Source organism: Camponotus vicinus, unplaced genomic scaffold (genome assembly GCF_025532165.1).
Source record: "Camponotus vicinus isolate PSW18456_S1 unplaced genomic scaffold, iyCamVici1.0 SCAF_5, whole genome shotgun sequence".
NCBI lineage: Eukaryota > Metazoa > Arthropoda > Insecta > Hymenoptera > Formicidae > Camponotus > Camponotus vicinus.
Genome location: NW_028141977.1, coordinates 13,914,272 through 13,932,098, shown reverse-complemented (window position 1 = coordinate 13,932,098; position 17,827 = coordinate 13,914,272). Strand labels below are relative to the sequence as shown.

Sequence of the window (17,827 nt, the reverse complement as noted above, 5' to 3'; positions counted from 1 at the left end):
GTAATTGATTGGTTCGCTTATTACTTACTTTTTTCGCGTACTTGAAATCTCTAAACAAGATTGTAAAACAAAAGAGTTATACAAATAACTTCAAAAAATTTTTCTCTATAAAACAATCATGAAAAGTGTTCAAATTTTTTTGTTTTTACATAATTTAGAATTATTATAAAACTCTGTCCATCCGTAAATCAATTTGGCGAAATCAGCTGATGTCAAGAGTGTATTTGAATAAAAAATTCTCTTAAAAAAATATTAAAAATATTTTGATAATATTGATTACATTGTTCTTCCTTCTCTTAAGAATTACTTAATCAAAACAAAAAGATTAACTGAAGTATATTGTTATAAAGTCAAAGTAGAGAAATAATCAAAAAACCTGCTATTATAAATACAATGTATATGGGATCACAAAAAGGTTAATGGTTATAATTGATCGAATGACTTCCGTTATTTTATGGCGTTTCTTTTAATTCGTATTTATTGAACTTCAATACTGTTGGATTAAACTTTTAAGACGTTACCTCGAAATAATACTTGATCTTGACCTTGATGTAGAAAAGACCTGCAATTTCAAGATTATTTGAGAAACAGTCTGTTTTGAAGAACTTTTAAAAGGACGCTTTTATAAGTTCTTTTGAAGGAGTAGGAATCATGTAATTGGATTTCTTTATAAAATTTTACATGCTTATATTTGTTTATTAATGCTTAAAGAGATTACATATAAGTTTATATAAAATATATTTATTATTAAAAAAAAAATTTTTTTCTAATTTATTCAAGACAAAAATATGAAATATATAAAGGAAGATTTACGGTTTTCAAGATGACAGTACTTTAAAAGTTCAAATTTCGCATTTTTAAACGATAATTTATTTTTATACACGTATAAAAATATTTGTGAAGAACTTGTGAATTTTTTAAAATTTAAGTTTTCTCTCTTTTTTCTCTCGAAAATTATGTTTGAAAAAAGAGTGGAAAGTTCACAAACCGATCAATTCGCTTTTAAAATATAATATACACCAACTTGAGAAAAGTTTTGAGAAAAATAACTTTAGAATTTAAAAAAACCATTTAGTTTTATGCACATCAAAATAGATTACATGAAAATAGATAAAAAGATTTCCTTTTACTGAGATTATTTATATTAATTGTATTCACACAAACGATCAGTATATTTTTACCTCTACTTTTTTAAAACATTTTCTTCGATATTACAGTACGTAAAAGGAATTATATATTTTCTTTATTTACATACACACATATCGGATTTAAATCCTCAATTTAATTTTTAATACTAAAAATATTTATATATATACAACTTTCTAACGCTATATTATTACATTTTTATTTTATATGATTAAATCATATAGTATTTTCATATTTTCGCATATTATACTGCATTTTTATATTTCTATTTTACTTCTCGAAAAAGGTTTGCGTTTCTATAAAATCGCTTGTCCGATATGATGTAACTCAAAAACAAACACAAATGGTATTTCAAAAATGTTACATGGTATACAATAGCGCAGTATCGCAAAATGGAAAACACCGCAGATTAATAACGACGATGTCAAACAGTTCGCTCTCGCAAACCGAAACACGGTTCGCGTACGAAAATAATGCCCGGAGCTGTTAACTTTTGCGACTGGCACAAAGGCCCGGCCGTAATTAATGCCTTTAAACGTTTGCCGCGCAATGAGCTCCTTTTGTCAGTCGGTTGCATTGTGCCGCACAAAAGTTTACAAACGGGCCGGGGCAGCAGCGCGACGTGGCAAAGCGCGACGCGATGCACCGCCGGGCTAAAATGAGACTTTTCATCCCCGTGCGTTGCATGTACACCTCACGGGGTTGAATACAAGTGACGCACGGGGTGGACTCCGATTTCGCGCAACGTGCCTCTTAAATAGTTAATTACGTTAGCGCCCAGATTGCTCCCAATTCCGCTCGCGGATTGTTTCGCAGAGACGCGTCGCTTTGTTTAAGTCGCGATCTTCCGCAATGTAATTCTCACGATTACAAAGTATCAGGGATTTTTTAAGAATATTGTATACTTTGCTTCGAATATAGATTTCAGGAAAAAAGGAAAAAATAATAATTTTTATATTCGATGCCAAGTCAAGTTTAATATGGCAATTTCCGTCTTAAACTTATATTGAATTGTCGATCCTTCACTTCAGCTACGATGAATTATTATGTTAGAAGCGAACAATAAGTATTATGTGAATCTTTTTATAAATTAAGCTTAGATTAATAGACGGTTGTAAATTAATTGCTGAAATTAAGGCTTATTTTCGTTGAAGATATAGAACGCATGTAGATTAAGTGCATTTATTATGATACAGAGTGATGGAAAAGAAATCTTATATTTTAATAAATTATGCCATTTATTTTGAGTATAAATAAAAAAAATAATTTATTTCAACGTACGATGCAAAAAACAATTCACTCAATTTCTCGCTTGTGATAATATAATTCATACAGCTACAATGAAGAGCCAAAAACTTCAAACCTTGATGTTTTTATTGAGCAGTTTGATGAAAAAGTTATAAAAAACTTGAAAGAAAAATCGTATAATTATCAATTATATAAATTTATAGGAATCGTTGGCACAAATATCCTCGTTTCTGATGTCACAGTTTGAGAATAAAAATATGTAAATAATTCGTTTTGATATTCGCATTTCCATTGCTCGCCGATTAATTTTCTCGATCTTGATTTTGGTATAAAGCTATATTTGTTGACGTAAACTATATTTGCGGTATCGAAAATACGCATAATCGCAACGTGTTTCACGATAAAAGATTGGTTACCATACTAGTGCCCATATAACGCGTCATTGTTCCCTCTTTGTCGTAAACTTGAGAGCATTCCGACAATTAAATAAAATAGAAATTCCATCAAACACTTAATTTCCAAAGCCATCCTACCATACCGGTAATGTATTTCCTAACGGTAATTAAAAGAGCCAAAGCTTTAGTAAGAGGGAAAAAACGATCAAGAATAAAAGAGAGAAAGAACGCAGGAAGACGGAGTTTATCTTGTTTTAATGCACGGCATATAGAATTTTGTTCGTAAGGAAATTGACATTATCCTTCTCTTTACATCCTACCGCTTATTCGAGCTATTTTGATCCGGGTATAAGACTCGGCACGGTCGGCATATCGCGAATCCTATTTAACGTCGATCGTAAAACTGCGGAACGCGGATTTGCGCGACAATATCGAAAATAATTAATTGAAAAGCGTGGAAACAATGCTGACAGCAATACAGAAAGAGAAAATAATTGTCTTTGCGTCAAGTTTGCACCAATCAACCGTTACGTCACTACATAATCGTTAATTGCGATATATAAAAATATATGTGTATGTATATATTTGTTTTTTTTTACTCTCTCTGTCTTCCTTTTCCTGTATCCACGTGTCGTAAAAGAAGTGTTGCGCGCGCAATTTGCGCGTTATGCAACGATGCACTTTGCATTCAGCCGCGTTTGCTGACTTTACTTGGAAGATGGTTGTAGGTTCATCGACACAACGCATCGCGACGACACTCCGCACTTGACTCCTGCAAGAAATCTGCAGCGTCGTCGAGTCGTCGTCGAGGCATCACGAGCGTCGTTCTGCACGAGTCAGATATATGTTTGCGAAAAATACATGAATTAAAAAGGAATCGATAGAAATTCATTTTACGAAGTTATAAATTTTCATAATTTTTTCAAAGTCGGAGATTGACTTTACATAATTTTCGTCAACTTTCTCTCTTTCCGGTCTGTATTTTTCTTCTTACTCGCACATTTTAATCCACAAAAGAGACGAGTAGAAGTAAAACAAAAAACTTATTCTTATATCGTTAAATGAGATGTTGAAAATAGGAAGAAATAGAAGGAAATCAAAGATTTTTCGATAAGTCCTTGATTCTAGATTGTGCGTCCTCATAGAAAATAATTAATATAATTTTCTCTTAATTGATATAAATTAGAAAGAAAAGCTATAAAATATAACTTGGTTACTTAAAAATATAATTTACAGTGGCTGTCGACACGGTATCATCTCGCACGAGATGCATTCATTGTGCATGTATTATGTATACGTGGGTGTATATGTATGTTCGAAGTTGTATCTGATACGCAAGACAGCTAATCCTAGTTCGCGTCTAAGTTCGTGACATCATAACAATGCTCAGATGGACATCGCATTAGCCGGTGCAACTTGCTAATTGTAACCGTAATATACCCAAAATAAGCATGCACGATGCTCTTGTTCCGCAAAGTCACAAAAAGTTTCAACATCGCACGCAACTGTTATTTACAACTACAGGCGTTGTTTGAACTTGCCATATTTAAAATGGATAACATTCTCAACTAAGAATAACATTTTAATGATTGAATGCAATTGATAATGATATATAAAATTACGATATTGTATTATTGCTGCAAATTTTCGATGGAAATATTTTCCTCGCATTTTTCGATGATATTTTAGCGACGACGAGGTAATTTTATTGTCAGTTTTTGCGACGCGGCGTCTTTCCTCTATCGGCATCACTTTTATTTAAAAGGGGGAAAATAAAAAAAGAGTAGAAGAGAGAGAGAGAGAGAGAGATAACGCTTTAGATCTACCCCATACCAGAGCTACGGGTCGTCCTCATAAACTTCGAAAACATTTCTTATAAACGGCAGATATTTCGCGGAGGTGAGATTCCTGGCAGGTCTTATCATGGCAGAGATTTACTCGCAAGAACCGTCAGGTATAAAGTATTAAAATATCACGCGAACGGCGCATTCGGAAATTCTTGCTGCACTTAAAAGCAGAGACGCTGCTCTCGCAATATAAAGATTTTCTCTTTTAAACGGAATCGCCTTGTGGCAAATGACATTAAAAATTACTTATGTTTTATTTAAAGACTTTTAAATAAAGTATACTGATAGATTCTTATTCTTTTTCTCTTATATTTCCTTCACAAATTTGTCATTTTATTTATTGATATGACACAATTATTTGTTGAAATTATTTGTGTTTATATATTATTTTCATCAAAAATAATCTAATTCTTGGTGAAAAAATAATTTAATATAAATACAAATAAGAATCATAATGTAAAGTGCGATAGATCTGTTTTTTTTGTTTCTTTATGTATATTCTATTATTTTAACAATTATATAATAGATTTTTTTAGAGGAATTTTTAATTTTTAATATAATTCTCCGTAGAAATCTAGGTAGTAAATTAAGAAAAAATTTGTCGGGAAAGATTGTGGAACAATTTGAATAAATTTCAAAGAGTCAAAATTTAGGCTCCAAAAATTGCAAAAAATAATAACGTAATCTAATCGCCTAATCAAATCTTTATTTTAAAAAATATTGAACCTACTTAACAAGAAAAATTGATACATGAAAAAAATCGTAGCGAGTCTAAGATTTCACTCTACGCTTCTTCGATTGAGATTTCACATAGGGATTGAACAGACTTGAGCAAGTTTGCACGCGCAGGGATGCGTGCGACGTGCTTATTGTATCCGATCCTGTGTAAACGAGGACAAAGCAACGACGGAAGAAGACGCGGGGGAGATGCGACGGAGCAGGGCGGGTGCGAAAGGATCGAAAGGGGTGAGAAGCGGTAGGAAGCTGCTGAAGGAGGAAGGAGAGGAGATGGGAAGGTGAACGCGTACCTCACCTGGCATACCGGGAGAGTATCGCGACACATTTTGATCGAATTCTTCTCGAGGTCGGGGAATGTCGGTATCTCCCGTAGATATTATTACATATTTAGGCAGTGCTCGCGCGGCGAGCGAATCTCTCTCTCTCTCTTTCTCTGTCTCTCTTCTCGCTTCGGAGAGTTAATACACTTAGAGAGATGTATTCTCTCTTTCCTCTCCTCTCCTCTCTCACTTTCTCTCTCTCTCAGCTGCGGAGCGTACATATCTGGTTCACTATACTTGCGCCACTGCTGTATCCTCATAGCTCTCTCGCTCAGACTTCGAAGGATCGCAGTTCTGCGCGATATCCTGCATATCTCGGCATACCGTCCCCGTCGTTTCCGACATTGTTCCCTCGGCCTGCCCCCGCCCGGCCCCCGGCCCAGAACCCGGACGCGGAATAATCCCACTCGTTCGACGTCTACCGGGCCCGGCTTCCCGACCGGATTCCAGTCGATTCTGGTACCGAGCTTGTGCAGGGTGAGAAGCCCCGGCATCGGGCATGATAATTGGATGCTTTTCCGCTCGCTCTTATCCCCCCGCGTCGCCGTCTCCGAAAAAGCGCGAGGAAGAACGTACGAGCTTATTAATAGAGCCCTTGAAAAAGCGCGTCACGCGGATGCAAGCCGCGAGTATAAGAAAAGCTGATGCTGAAGAAAAGAAGGGCGGAGGAGATTCGTATCTTACGAACACGGATGCCAGGAAAATTGTCTAACTGTTAAAGAAAACTCTTAAAACTTTATTCGAGATTTATTCGATTATCAAATTAAAAAAATTTTTCAATTTATAGATATTTGTAATTATTAGCTATTAATGCCCGATTTCACCAACCGCGTTTAACTTTAATCTTAGTTTAACTCCCTCTTTATCTCCTTTTAATTCTTCCTTTAGAAAGAGACAAAGAGTGAGTTGAACTAAGATTAAAGTTAAACGCGGTTGATGAAATCGGGCATAAATAAAATATTTTTTGTTTATGTATTTATAATAACAATGTGAATATAAAATATACAAAAAAATTGTAAATATATTTAAAACAAAAGTCATACACCACCACCACTAAAAAGTACACGTATTATAAAGATATGTATTTTTTAAACATTTTACGAGTCATATTTTTTAATAGGTTTTTCCAAGCTTTGACATAATTTTTAATTAAAATTTTTCATAAGCCTATTTAAAGATTATGTGTAACGCAAAATTTGCATCAGATTTTCTTGGAAAGATTTACAAGGTGAATTGTGTGATGATCGCGCGTTCACGTCGACCGGTAACATCGTTTGTTGAATATTCAATGTCCAGTATCCCCGGGAGAACGACGACCATAAGCGTTGGATTCTATTAGCAAACAGTCACGAGAACAATGATGCGTCATCGATGCGATTCCGTCGATATACAAGCGGCGAGTCGATGATCGAGCCCGATAAATGCCGGCCACCTTCCTTCGGCACATTTCACGACGAACGTCCGTCTCGGGATACTATTCGCATATCTAAATCCATAGAACGTCCTGGCCCGCACAATTCCCAAGATTGTTACCAGTCCGTAGGACCACTTATACTCCTTCGTGCATGACCGGTCCTTAATTTGTCGGGAATACATCGTCCGTACGTGAGTTAACAATGTCAAGTTCGAGACATTCGAAAAAGGTCTTTTAACCTTCAGTTATTATGCCGGAACGAAATCTTTCCCTGGGGCGAAAAAAATTATATTTCAAAAGAACTCAAAAAAAATAAAGCGTAATTTGCTCTCTTCCTTTCAGAGTTTATTGCTTTTTTGAATTCTCGTTATGATTTTACGTGTTTTTTTGACGAACTATATTTATATATTTTTTAACACACATATATAACAGCGATTCAGAATACAATTAATATCGAGAATGCTCCGATCAATATCTCAAACATTGACATTCGTACAATGCGAAACATCTAGATTCAAGAAATGCATATCGAGAAAAACATGTCGGATGCCAACGAGGATTTGTTTAACGCATTAGCATTATTGCATTCGACCGATGAAAATAGTGCCGAGAAGCTTCGTCGAATGCTGGACGCTTGTATCGAAAAGAAATACGGCCCCGGTAAAACTTTGGCTGCTAGAATGCCGAGAAGATTTTTGCAAAATACTGACAACGCTTCGAGAATCTCGAAGAAACGCGACTACGTCCAAGGACAGTGCGTCAAAACGGTAAAAAATGAAATTCGGGACGGTCCCGAAGTCATCTCTCTTCTGGGACCTGACACGACGGAGAACATGATGAACTATCAAACAACTGACATAAAAGTGTTCGATTACGAGGATTGCTGCGACGATCAGAACGTCCCCAGGATCTCGATTCCCGACGAAGAATCCGTCGATGGAACCCTATGCAAGGTTTTTTTCCTCAATTAAACTTTCGCGATCTAGTTTGTAACTTGTAACTTACACGTGAAATAATTGGTTGTTGCGATTGTCATCGCAGAAGCTAACGCACTATTGATTTACATAATGAATTGTGTATATATCTGTGTACGGTGTCTAAAATCCAAGATTTGCAATGGCGCAAAACTGGGAGCTTTGATTTTACTGGAGTGTCAAGAGTGTCAAGAGGCTTATCATCCGTTGTGCCATCAACCTCCGGTCATCGATATTGACGTTTACGATCCTAGATTCGTATGGCGATGCAAACGATGCGCGGAAACGTCGTCAGCGATCTCTACAAAAGTTAGAATTTTGGAAAAGAGATGCGTAGGAAAAAAAATTCGGAGAAACGATGATACGATCAAAGGGAACGCAAACATTTCGGGATTGAAAATATCTGAAAGAAGAGACGGTAATCTATCTGAGAAGAATGGTACGTTAATAGAGAGATAGATCTAATATGCATATATATTGGCTTTAATAAATTTTTATTTCTAAATCATACTTCATCAAACTTTTTTCTATTAATATTTAATTATCTTTTAATCAGGGAATATAGATGTATAAAAATATAGTAGTTCTCGATGATAAATATTAAAATTAATAAAAAGATTATTTATTTCAATGTCAAAGAGAGTCGATGACTTCTAAATGATAAATAGCTAAAATATCAAAAAATAATGTCCAATCATGTTTTTTACCAAGTAATTTTAATTCTATAAATCAGTAAAAAATTTATGTCCGAGAAAAATTGTAAAAAAATTGCTTATAAAAAATAATAACAAGCATACACGTTACTGAATCATGTATTTTTAAAATATTCTCATTTCGTACAAATGTGTTTGAATATCACATTTATGCATCGCGTATCAAAAAATCTTGAAAAATGTAACGTAAAAACTTGACATTGATAAATGAGTTTTTAGGTAAATACAGAATCTGTTCCATTCAGTGACATCAAATGCTTGAAAATCTTCCTATTCAGTTCGATTGAACTTTTCGATTAATGTATAAAAATATGTTTATACAAGAAAAATGTACTTACAGATTCGCCAGCAGAAAATAGACGCGCGCAGTTACGTGATTCTCCATTATTCACAAAGGATTTAGCGAATCTCTCGCAAAGAAATGGAAGTCTATCGTCCTCTACGCAATCACGAAAGAGAATCGGATCTAAACTCTCCGTTACTCGTACTTCGATTAAATGAGAGAAACGCTCACAAGTTTGATGTTTGTTTTATATCTTATTAATAGTTAATTATGGATATTAGAGATATTAAATATGACAAAATAGTACTACAATAATTTTGTATAAAAATAAAGAATGAAGCATGGATTTTGAAGAACAATGTTCGATAAATAAAAAAAATGTACATCATTATAACTATTATTTGCATTGTGTTTATGAATAAATATAGAGATTGTTTAATGATGAATGATACGCTTGAATTGATTGATACTTAAATATTTGAACTCTAATCAAAATTATATATATATTTCAATTTTGTTTTATAGTTCCTGAAAGAATAGATTATTGTAGATTGTTTAATCAGATTAATAAAAACACATTGTTGGTTGTGTACGGTAATATTTACTTGACAATCGTTCGCGATACAAATAGAAATCATTCTTGTTCTGATCGAAATCAGTGTTGTAACCCGTTACAAGTCATCACATACACAGAAACACTTTTAATCACAGTATAGGGCACTGACCCTATGAACCGATTACAAGAAATATACACTATATTACAGCGGTCGTGTATTCGTCGGAAATACAGAGCATCGGAGTGAATATTATTACATAGTATCGATGTCCGTATTGTGTAGGAAAATATAGCTATTTCGTACAGTGATGTAAAATCAATCGATGAAATGAATGAATCGCATGAACAGAATGCTCGAGCTTTCTTCCAAGCTTAGATACAGCCGAAGGAAATGACTTATTAATTACTTATAGATAGATTTGGTTACACGAGAGAACGGCGAAAGAGTTCTCGTTCATGTCGCACGATAGCCATTTAATCGCTCCAGTTTATTCTCTTACATTAAGGTCAACAGAGTTCAATTACCTTCGGCAATGCTGCAGATTTCGGTTGGATTTGAGGCTCGATTAACTCTTCCAATGATTTATGATACATAAGATTGTGATAGAGATAAAAGAGCTATCAGAGACGTCGGATGTAAGTTTGCCTCCCACAGTGCGAAATTTTTCAAGATTTGTTTCAAAATTTGCCGTAGAATATAACATACATATATACGCGTGTGAAAGAATTTAATAAGTTGTATAATGTGACGCAAATTCAATATAGTTTTCTGATAAGATTTCACAAAATCAGAGATTAGATTAAGACTAGATTATAATACTAATTAACTAGATTTATTCTCTTACTAGATATTTACTGCACTCGATTAGTTAATCGTCTACTTCAATAATATAAGTTATAATACGTAAAGATACAAATTCACTACTCGATTCGTCGTTAAATATGAGAGTAGATACTTCGGGAAAACGAATTCTGTGATAATATACAATCAAAATTATTGGCATGCATAAAATATAAGTAAAATACAATATATTTTGAATAATCTGAAGAGAAAAATAAGGCGATAGTAATCACACATCACTCCTAATCGGGTTTAATAACATCTAGTTTAATAACACCCAGTAGTTCTAAAACTGGCCAATTATTCCTTGATAAATGGAATCACTTTGGCCAATCGTAAAACTACAAATGTATTATTAAACTTGAATAAAAGTAACACAAACATATATATATGAAAACATTATTTTAAGAAGAAATCAAACTTGCGTGTGTGTGTAAGGTGAAATATAGCAAAGCTGTTTTTGCTTATTATCACAGAATTGTCAATTACCCAAAATGATACATCGAGTAATTTTTCCAGTGAGATCGTAGCACTTTATTGATATAATTTCGATATATATATATATATATATATATATATATATATATATATATGTCATGTAAATTAGAAAAAATGTCTCAGTAGCAAAATGATTTCGAAAAATACGGGTCGAAGAAAAATAGATGCGACTCGATAGTGGATATTTATGTAAAGATTTTTTGCTTTAAATCTATATTTAAATTGCCATACTAATGAACGGAAAGTTGTCATGCCATTTGTTTAACGTACTGTTGATATCCATCATTTATACAAGATATAATTGTACATCATGCTAGCATTATTTACAGCGAAAGGAGAGAGAGAGAAAGAAAGAAAGAGAAAGGGAAGAGAGAGAGAGAGAGAGGGAGAGAGGGGGGAGGGAGAGGGAGAGATAGAGACAGAGAGCTTCGAATATGATAAAAATTCTTGACAGATATGTTTAGTCATTATCGCCAATGTGTAAAAATTCATATGACGAAATTTTTACATATGTGTTTTCAGAACTTTCATCCTAAGAAGATTCTATCATGTGTATAAAGAAAAAAAATATATTTTCAGAAAAAAGATAACACAGTACAAATAATATGCTTCACACCTTTCAACGCTTAAATTTATTCCTCGCTAGGTTTTTCAAATCATTCTAAGTATGCTGATATCTTAACAATAAATTTATGAATATCGATAAATTGCCGCATGTGCAATTTATCGAGCGTAATCACAAAAAATCATTGTTGCTAAATAAATGTTTAGCACACAGCTCTCTTTGGAAGCATTATTTTGCAATTCCAATGCTTGCAAAATTAGCATCGGTGGGACTGTAGCCTTTTCATCTTTTATTAATACGTGACTCGTATACAAACAAAAAAGATTAGCACAAGATAAACTTGATTACCAAAATTCTTCGTTTGATATTATTATAGAACTTATTTCTGCAAGCTAACGCTATATTTCTATAAAAAAGACTTTTTTATATGCTATTAATTTCTACTTAGATGGATATATTTGAGACATTTTCAATATAACTTCTGACTCGCGTATTCGGTATCTATTAACTAACATATGCATCAGAATAGAAGATACATCAGAAATCGCATATTTTTTCAATTATCTTAAAAATTCAAAGAGAATTTCTTGTGCAAAAGTTAGTGGTTAATTATAGAATTATTTGAGAACATAAAGTTTCAAAAATAGATGGCTTACATCGCAACTTTAATTAGATATTTCAAAAGTAAAAATTAATTTTAAAAATTTGCTTGGCGATCTGTGTGTGATTCTTGATGTACCTGTGTGTGTGTGTGTGTGTGTGTGTATACATATACATATATATACCCACATATACATATATATGTATATACTCCGAGAATGTTAACGTAAGCTCACGATTTATTAGGATGAATATGTTCCACTTTAATCAATAAAATCATATTGATCGATTCCGCGATTCTTATTTCTTTATCGGAATAAAAGATCTAATGTAGAAAAGATTCTCAATTATTGTTGCAAGTATTTGTAAAGAGCAGTGATCGCAAAGTGATTGCTCAACGAAACGTAAAATACAAGTGATTCATTAAAGGACTTGGAAGATTATTCATGTGAGCAACGCTTTCGTAAAATTCGACGATATATCTTTAGTGCATCACTTGGCACAGATTAGCATCCGATAACGGTATCAATGTGTCAAATAAGATTGTGAATGTACTCATTTTTATATCGTGATAATGATATAAAATTTCACGTATAATAGGAACCGTCAAGATGTTACGCTCGGGTGATTAAACATCGTATTCACATTCGTATTCACATGTGCAGAAAAACAAGAAAAAGCGCTACTCCATTGTAATAATTACAAGACTATTTAAAGCTCATCTCCACGTGATTATTTATGATAAATATATCGTGTATCTAGCGAAGAATGTAGTGTTCATTTTTCCATTTTTCCTCTTATCAATTATATAAGAGGAACCTCAACGAAAATTTATCATATCAAAATATGCTATAACGTTCGTGTGTAAAAATGTGCAAAAATGATGATGATGATGAAACCATTAAATTGCGAGTGCTATCTAGAGTCACATTGAAACTATCGGCTTTTATAACGAAATCCTAAGAGATATCATAATGTATAATTTGCTTATTATAAATACACATGTAATAAACACTACTTTGCTTATGAGTACAAATATCAAGAGATATTTCGCGCAAATTCTTTCAATATTATATAGACTTGGCTGTTCTCTTTATAAATTCCGCGCTCCTATTCTCACATATATGAAATTTTACTTCGACATTTAGTGCAATTTTTTTGACTAAGGGACATAGACAAGATTTCCGGAAATTACTTTATGAAAATTCTACTCTACATAATTTCTAATAACACTTTGAATAACAAATTTTACTCGAGTTTCTTTGTAACGTCTTGCTGGATGTCTTGTTTTGTCGAAAATTGCTTGATAAAATTGATTTCAAATATCCGTTATTCATAATTATAATGGATTTTGAAATAACAAATCATCAAAGATTCAATATTTAATCAAGCTATTCAACAATATTTATAAACCATTTCCAACGATTAAAAATTGTTAAAGCTTAAATTTTAAATTTTGTTCAAAAACCGTATACATTTATTTAAACAAAAAATGTACGGGGGTTTTAATCATAAAATTTCATAGAAACTTTTGTTTTTAACATTTATCTTATAAACTTTGCGTGAGAAATTTAGATCATATCTCTTGAAAAAGCTGGTCCAAATGTAATCCCCGTTTAAATACTTTAATACAATTGCGACTGCTTTAATTATTAGTGTCTGGATAATTGCTATACTATCGGGACTATCGTATACTACATACAAACATAGGAGTGATTATCCTACGTTTGCAGTACAATAATACTAAACAGAATAGTTTCTGAATATTAGCTGATTTTATTATTCAACATCTATATAAGATTAATCTCTTACAAGGTGAATAAATGTAAAATTTCTATCGTGTTTGCCAACAAGATACAATTGTACATCTTTGAAATAATTCACAAAATTATATACATATATTTAATAATCATAATTAGATTTCAAAATCCATTTGATATAACTTTGCATTCTACAATCTCAACTTACGACATGAAATAAGAATAGCGTAAAGCGAATAAAATGTATCGCGACTAGAATTAATGTTTGACTAGAAATCTCACCTTGTAAAAGTCTATAAAAAAAGATTCAAAAGTCTTTTAAAGTAACCTTATACGATGCAGTAAAAATATACAATTTACACTAATATTAAATGCTGTTTGTATGTAGGATACTTTTTAAACTATTGTTTACTATAATCATGTACTATATTGCTAACTGATATTAAAAGGCCGTTACATATTTATCGTTTTAAAAGTAACCAATGCCACACTTTGGAAGCGCTAGATTTTCCATCTCATTTTTTTCACAAATCAGATATCTCCTTATGTTCATAAAAGTACTAAAATTGAATATTATAATCAATTTTGTAAGACAATATAAATGTAAAAATAAATATACAATATAATATATATATGTGTGTGTGTGTGTGTGTGTGTGTGTGTGTGTGTGTAAAGTATTTTATTTTTTTAAAGATCGTGAGAAGCAAATTACATTAATCTCAACAATAGAACACATTGTAATTTTATAAAATATCATAAAACTGAGATAATCATGATTCTATGTATTGTGAATTGTGCCAAATGTTTACCTCTTGAGAACCATGATTTATAGCACTTCCATGCAGAGGCAATAGGCACTTTAATATGACAATGAGAATGACGAATTATCTTAAAAGGTTAATCTATTTTCGCGGCAGGTAAATCGTGACCTACGACCAGTTGATCTTTTGGAAAATCCAAAACAACAGTGACGTGAAATCCCATATTTGCAAAAGCTATCACATACTCACATAGCGAGAACCAACTAAATGCTGCTCAAAATAATAAATATTAAGTTGTTTTTATTTTTTCTACTTTCGTTAAACTAATATAAATGTAATATTTATGATTTTATTTCTTACCCAAATCGTGACACAGCAGCCGATGTTTCAAGAAGAAGATAATAAGACCAATTGTACTGACGAGACTTGTCATAAAGAGCATCTGTTTGTACTGAAGGCTTTGTGCATTTGGAGTTACTAGGCGACCCAATCTTACGGCGACCAGCATGTATGTGAGCGAACTAATCATGAACACTATGAAAATTTTTTCGTGTACCGCTGTAATATTTTTTCTTATTTAGTTAAGCAAATCCATTATGTTTAATATTTTGGTTGTATTAGTAGCACACATAGATAAATGAAATTTTATATAAATTACTTACAATAATTTTCCCTGTTAGAAATGTATGTTACACCACACAAAGCTGCTACCTCGGCAATATTTAGCCAATAGAATAAATTTAGGAGCCTACTTCCCATAATTTTTAGAGGCACATCTTCAATGTTCTTAAGTATGTTGTAATAATATGAGTGATAAACACTGGCAATAATCAGTCTAGGTCCAATGTGTAATGCTATGCTGACACGCCATAGATACCTCTCAGGAGATATTCCAGTAATGGCTGAGATTGATGGAAGAATATTATAGACCTTTAATAAAGAAATAAATATGATTTAATCAACACATATTGTTTATTTATTATCATATATGATACACAATTTTGCGCTTACCCTACAATGAGTTTCGTGAATGTCATCATATTGGAATATATATGCCGTAACGAAACAAATCAACAATGATACAAGTGGTAAGCCAACTGTTACCAGACACAATTTTCGAAATGATAGTGCCAGATATATAGAACTTCTGTTGCTTCCCACATTATTCAGTTCCATATTAGCAGTGTTGTCTAACATCTTGGCATTTGTGCGCAAAGCAACGACATGTAACTCAGAGCCAAGCCCAGTAGACAATTGTGCGGCGTAGATACATGTTGCTCTCCAGCTTTCAACTTATTCCATCCTTGACATTACTTTACATCCATAATAATCCTATGGAAAGAAATCACAAATTGCTTCATTCCACAGTTGATCAGATTTCATCTCATTAATGAAATATTATGTACGATTAAGGAGCTCGTTTCCCAAAAATTTTACACTTTGTATTCGCGAAAATGCGAGATCTAATTGCGAAGGAAACGATATGTTCTACGAGAAAAAAAGAACGGAAGAGCATTGTGGAACTTGTTCGATAAACATAAATCCGTTCAACGAATGCATTGAGTGAATTGATGGCTATGTACCCCGCCTCTACCTTATCACCTTAATTGCTTAATAAGAACGTGGGATTCAAAGACGCGAAAATTAAGGCAAATCATACACTTTTCTCATTAGATACGCGCATCGAGAATGTGCATCATTTTCCAACATCCCATCAAAAATTCGCAGAATTTGATTACGTTACATATAACACGCGCGTCATATATACATATATATATATATATATATATATATATATATATATATATATATATGTGTGTGTGTGTGTGTGTGTGTGTATATATATATAAAATATACATACATATATATACTAATACATTAATAATAGCACACACATGTATTGATACGAGACGTTAATTCCATATTTTTTCATTGTGTACGACATTCCGATATTATTTTCATTCTTGCGATGGAATGTTTTTCAAATAACCTACTTGCTCCATAAATAGCAAGCGAAGGGATGAAATCGACGGATGAAAAGTTCGCGGTTCCACATTTTACTGCGAACGATGCACCATGTTTTTAGCTTTCGCGTTTTCCATTTTTATCCGATAAAGGGCCGATATCGGTGAACGGCGGAAAGCGAAATGTCAACGCGCGTGACAATCTTGACGGATGCGCAATGCCGAGGCACTGCAGACTAACGCCCCGCTAATGAATCACGATCGCAATTTTGATTAGGAACGATAACGATAACTTGTGACGGGCACAAGTCGCGAGGAACGACGGTGATCCCCGTTTCGGATGATTGGCCGCGATAAACGACCGCGCGCAATTTACCCTTTTGTTTCTCACGTCACGATTAATCGTATCGTCTGCTACTCAAATGTCTCGATTCTTCTCCGAGATACCAGAGAGAAGCCTGAGAGGGGCCACGCTGCCATTTTTCAGGGAACGCTTTCCCTACGTCGTGCACTAGCGGTGCGTACATCCATTTTACGCCGCCTAAAACTACATGGCCACATCCACTTTTAGGTGCCGATAAAACAGTCGATTTTGATTCATGTCCGTGTTACATCCACAATTTATAGACCAGAAATACATCTCGCATATAGACGTAATTAATAATATACTTCGTTAGCGCGATTTCTCTTTTCCATTCAAGCATATATCATAAACATCAATATATGCTATTAATAAAATAAATTTATGTAATATACATTGTTTAGGATATTTTATTTTCGTGATAAAAAATAGAAAAGAGAGAGATAAAACTTATATAAAATTCAGTAAATTTAATTTTATTTGTTAAAAAACAGTCCTAGAAAAAAGATAATTATAGACCATTTCTAAGATGATGAGATTTAAGTATATTATTAATTACGTCTATATGCGAGACGTATTTCTGGTCTATAAATTGTGGATGTAGCACGGACATGAACCAAAATCGACTGTTTTATTGGCACCTAAAAGTGGATGTGGCCATGTAGTTCCAGGCGGCGTAAAATGGATGTACGCACCGCTAGTGCACGACGTAGGTAAAGCGTTCCCTGAAAAATGGCAGCGTGGCCCCACTCAGACTTCTCTCTGTCAGAGAGAAGACTGAGAGATGTCATGGCCTGCTTTAAGGTGATCTCTGAAAGCGATACTCCCTCTATGGACATTGAA

The 17,827-nt window shown here is 33.3% G+C and overlaps 2 protein-coding genes across 6 annotated transcripts; one reads left to right on the top strand and one right to left on the bottom strand.

Moving 5' to 3' along the window:
* Positions 1-6,817: 6,817 nt before the first annotated feature.
* On the top strand, positions 6,818-9,445 carry LOC145971369 (integrator complex subunit 12). 2 transcript variants are annotated; one of them, XM_083098932.1, is made up of 5 exons: positions 6,819-6,922; positions 6,991-7,299; positions 7,621-8,061; positions 8,218-8,521; positions 9,136-9,445. In XM_083098932.1, the coding sequence occupies exons 3-5, from the start codon at positions 7,630-7,632 to the stop codon at positions 9,294-9,296; spliced, it is 897 nt and encodes a 298-aa protein (XP_082955058.1). In that variant the 5' UTR covers positions 6,819-6,922; positions 6,991-7,299; positions 7,621-7,629; the 3' UTR covers positions 9,297-9,445. The 2 variants fall into 2 exon arrangements, with proteins under 2 accessions (XP_082955059.1, XP_082955058.1); XM_083098933.1 differs by having other exon boundaries at positions 6,818-7,295.
* A 2,081-nt stretch (positions 9,446-11,526) lies between these two features.
* Positions 11,527-17,166, bottom strand: LOC145971694 (post-GPI attachment to proteins factor 2-like). 4 transcript variants are annotated; one of them, XM_083099629.1, is made up of 5 exons: positions 17,000-17,166; positions 15,671-15,991; positions 15,322-15,589; positions 15,020-15,217; positions 11,527-14,929 (listed from the first exon to the last, which is right to left on the bottom strand). In XM_083099629.1, exons 2-5 carry the CDS (start codon positions 15,854-15,856, stop codon positions 14,796-14,798), a joined length of 786 nt encoding a protein of 261 aa, XP_082955755.1. In that variant the 5' UTR covers positions 15,857-15,991; positions 17,000-17,166; the 3' UTR covers positions 11,527-14,795. The 4 variants fall into 4 exon arrangements, with proteins under 4 accessions (XP_082955755.1, XP_082955756.1, XP_082955757.1 ...); XM_083099630.1 differs by lacking the exon at positions 17,000-17,166 and adding an exon at positions 16,654-16,993; XM_083099631.1 differs by lacking the exon at positions 17,000-17,166 and adding an exon at positions 16,521-16,650.
* Positions 17,167-17,827: the final 661 nt, after the last annotated feature.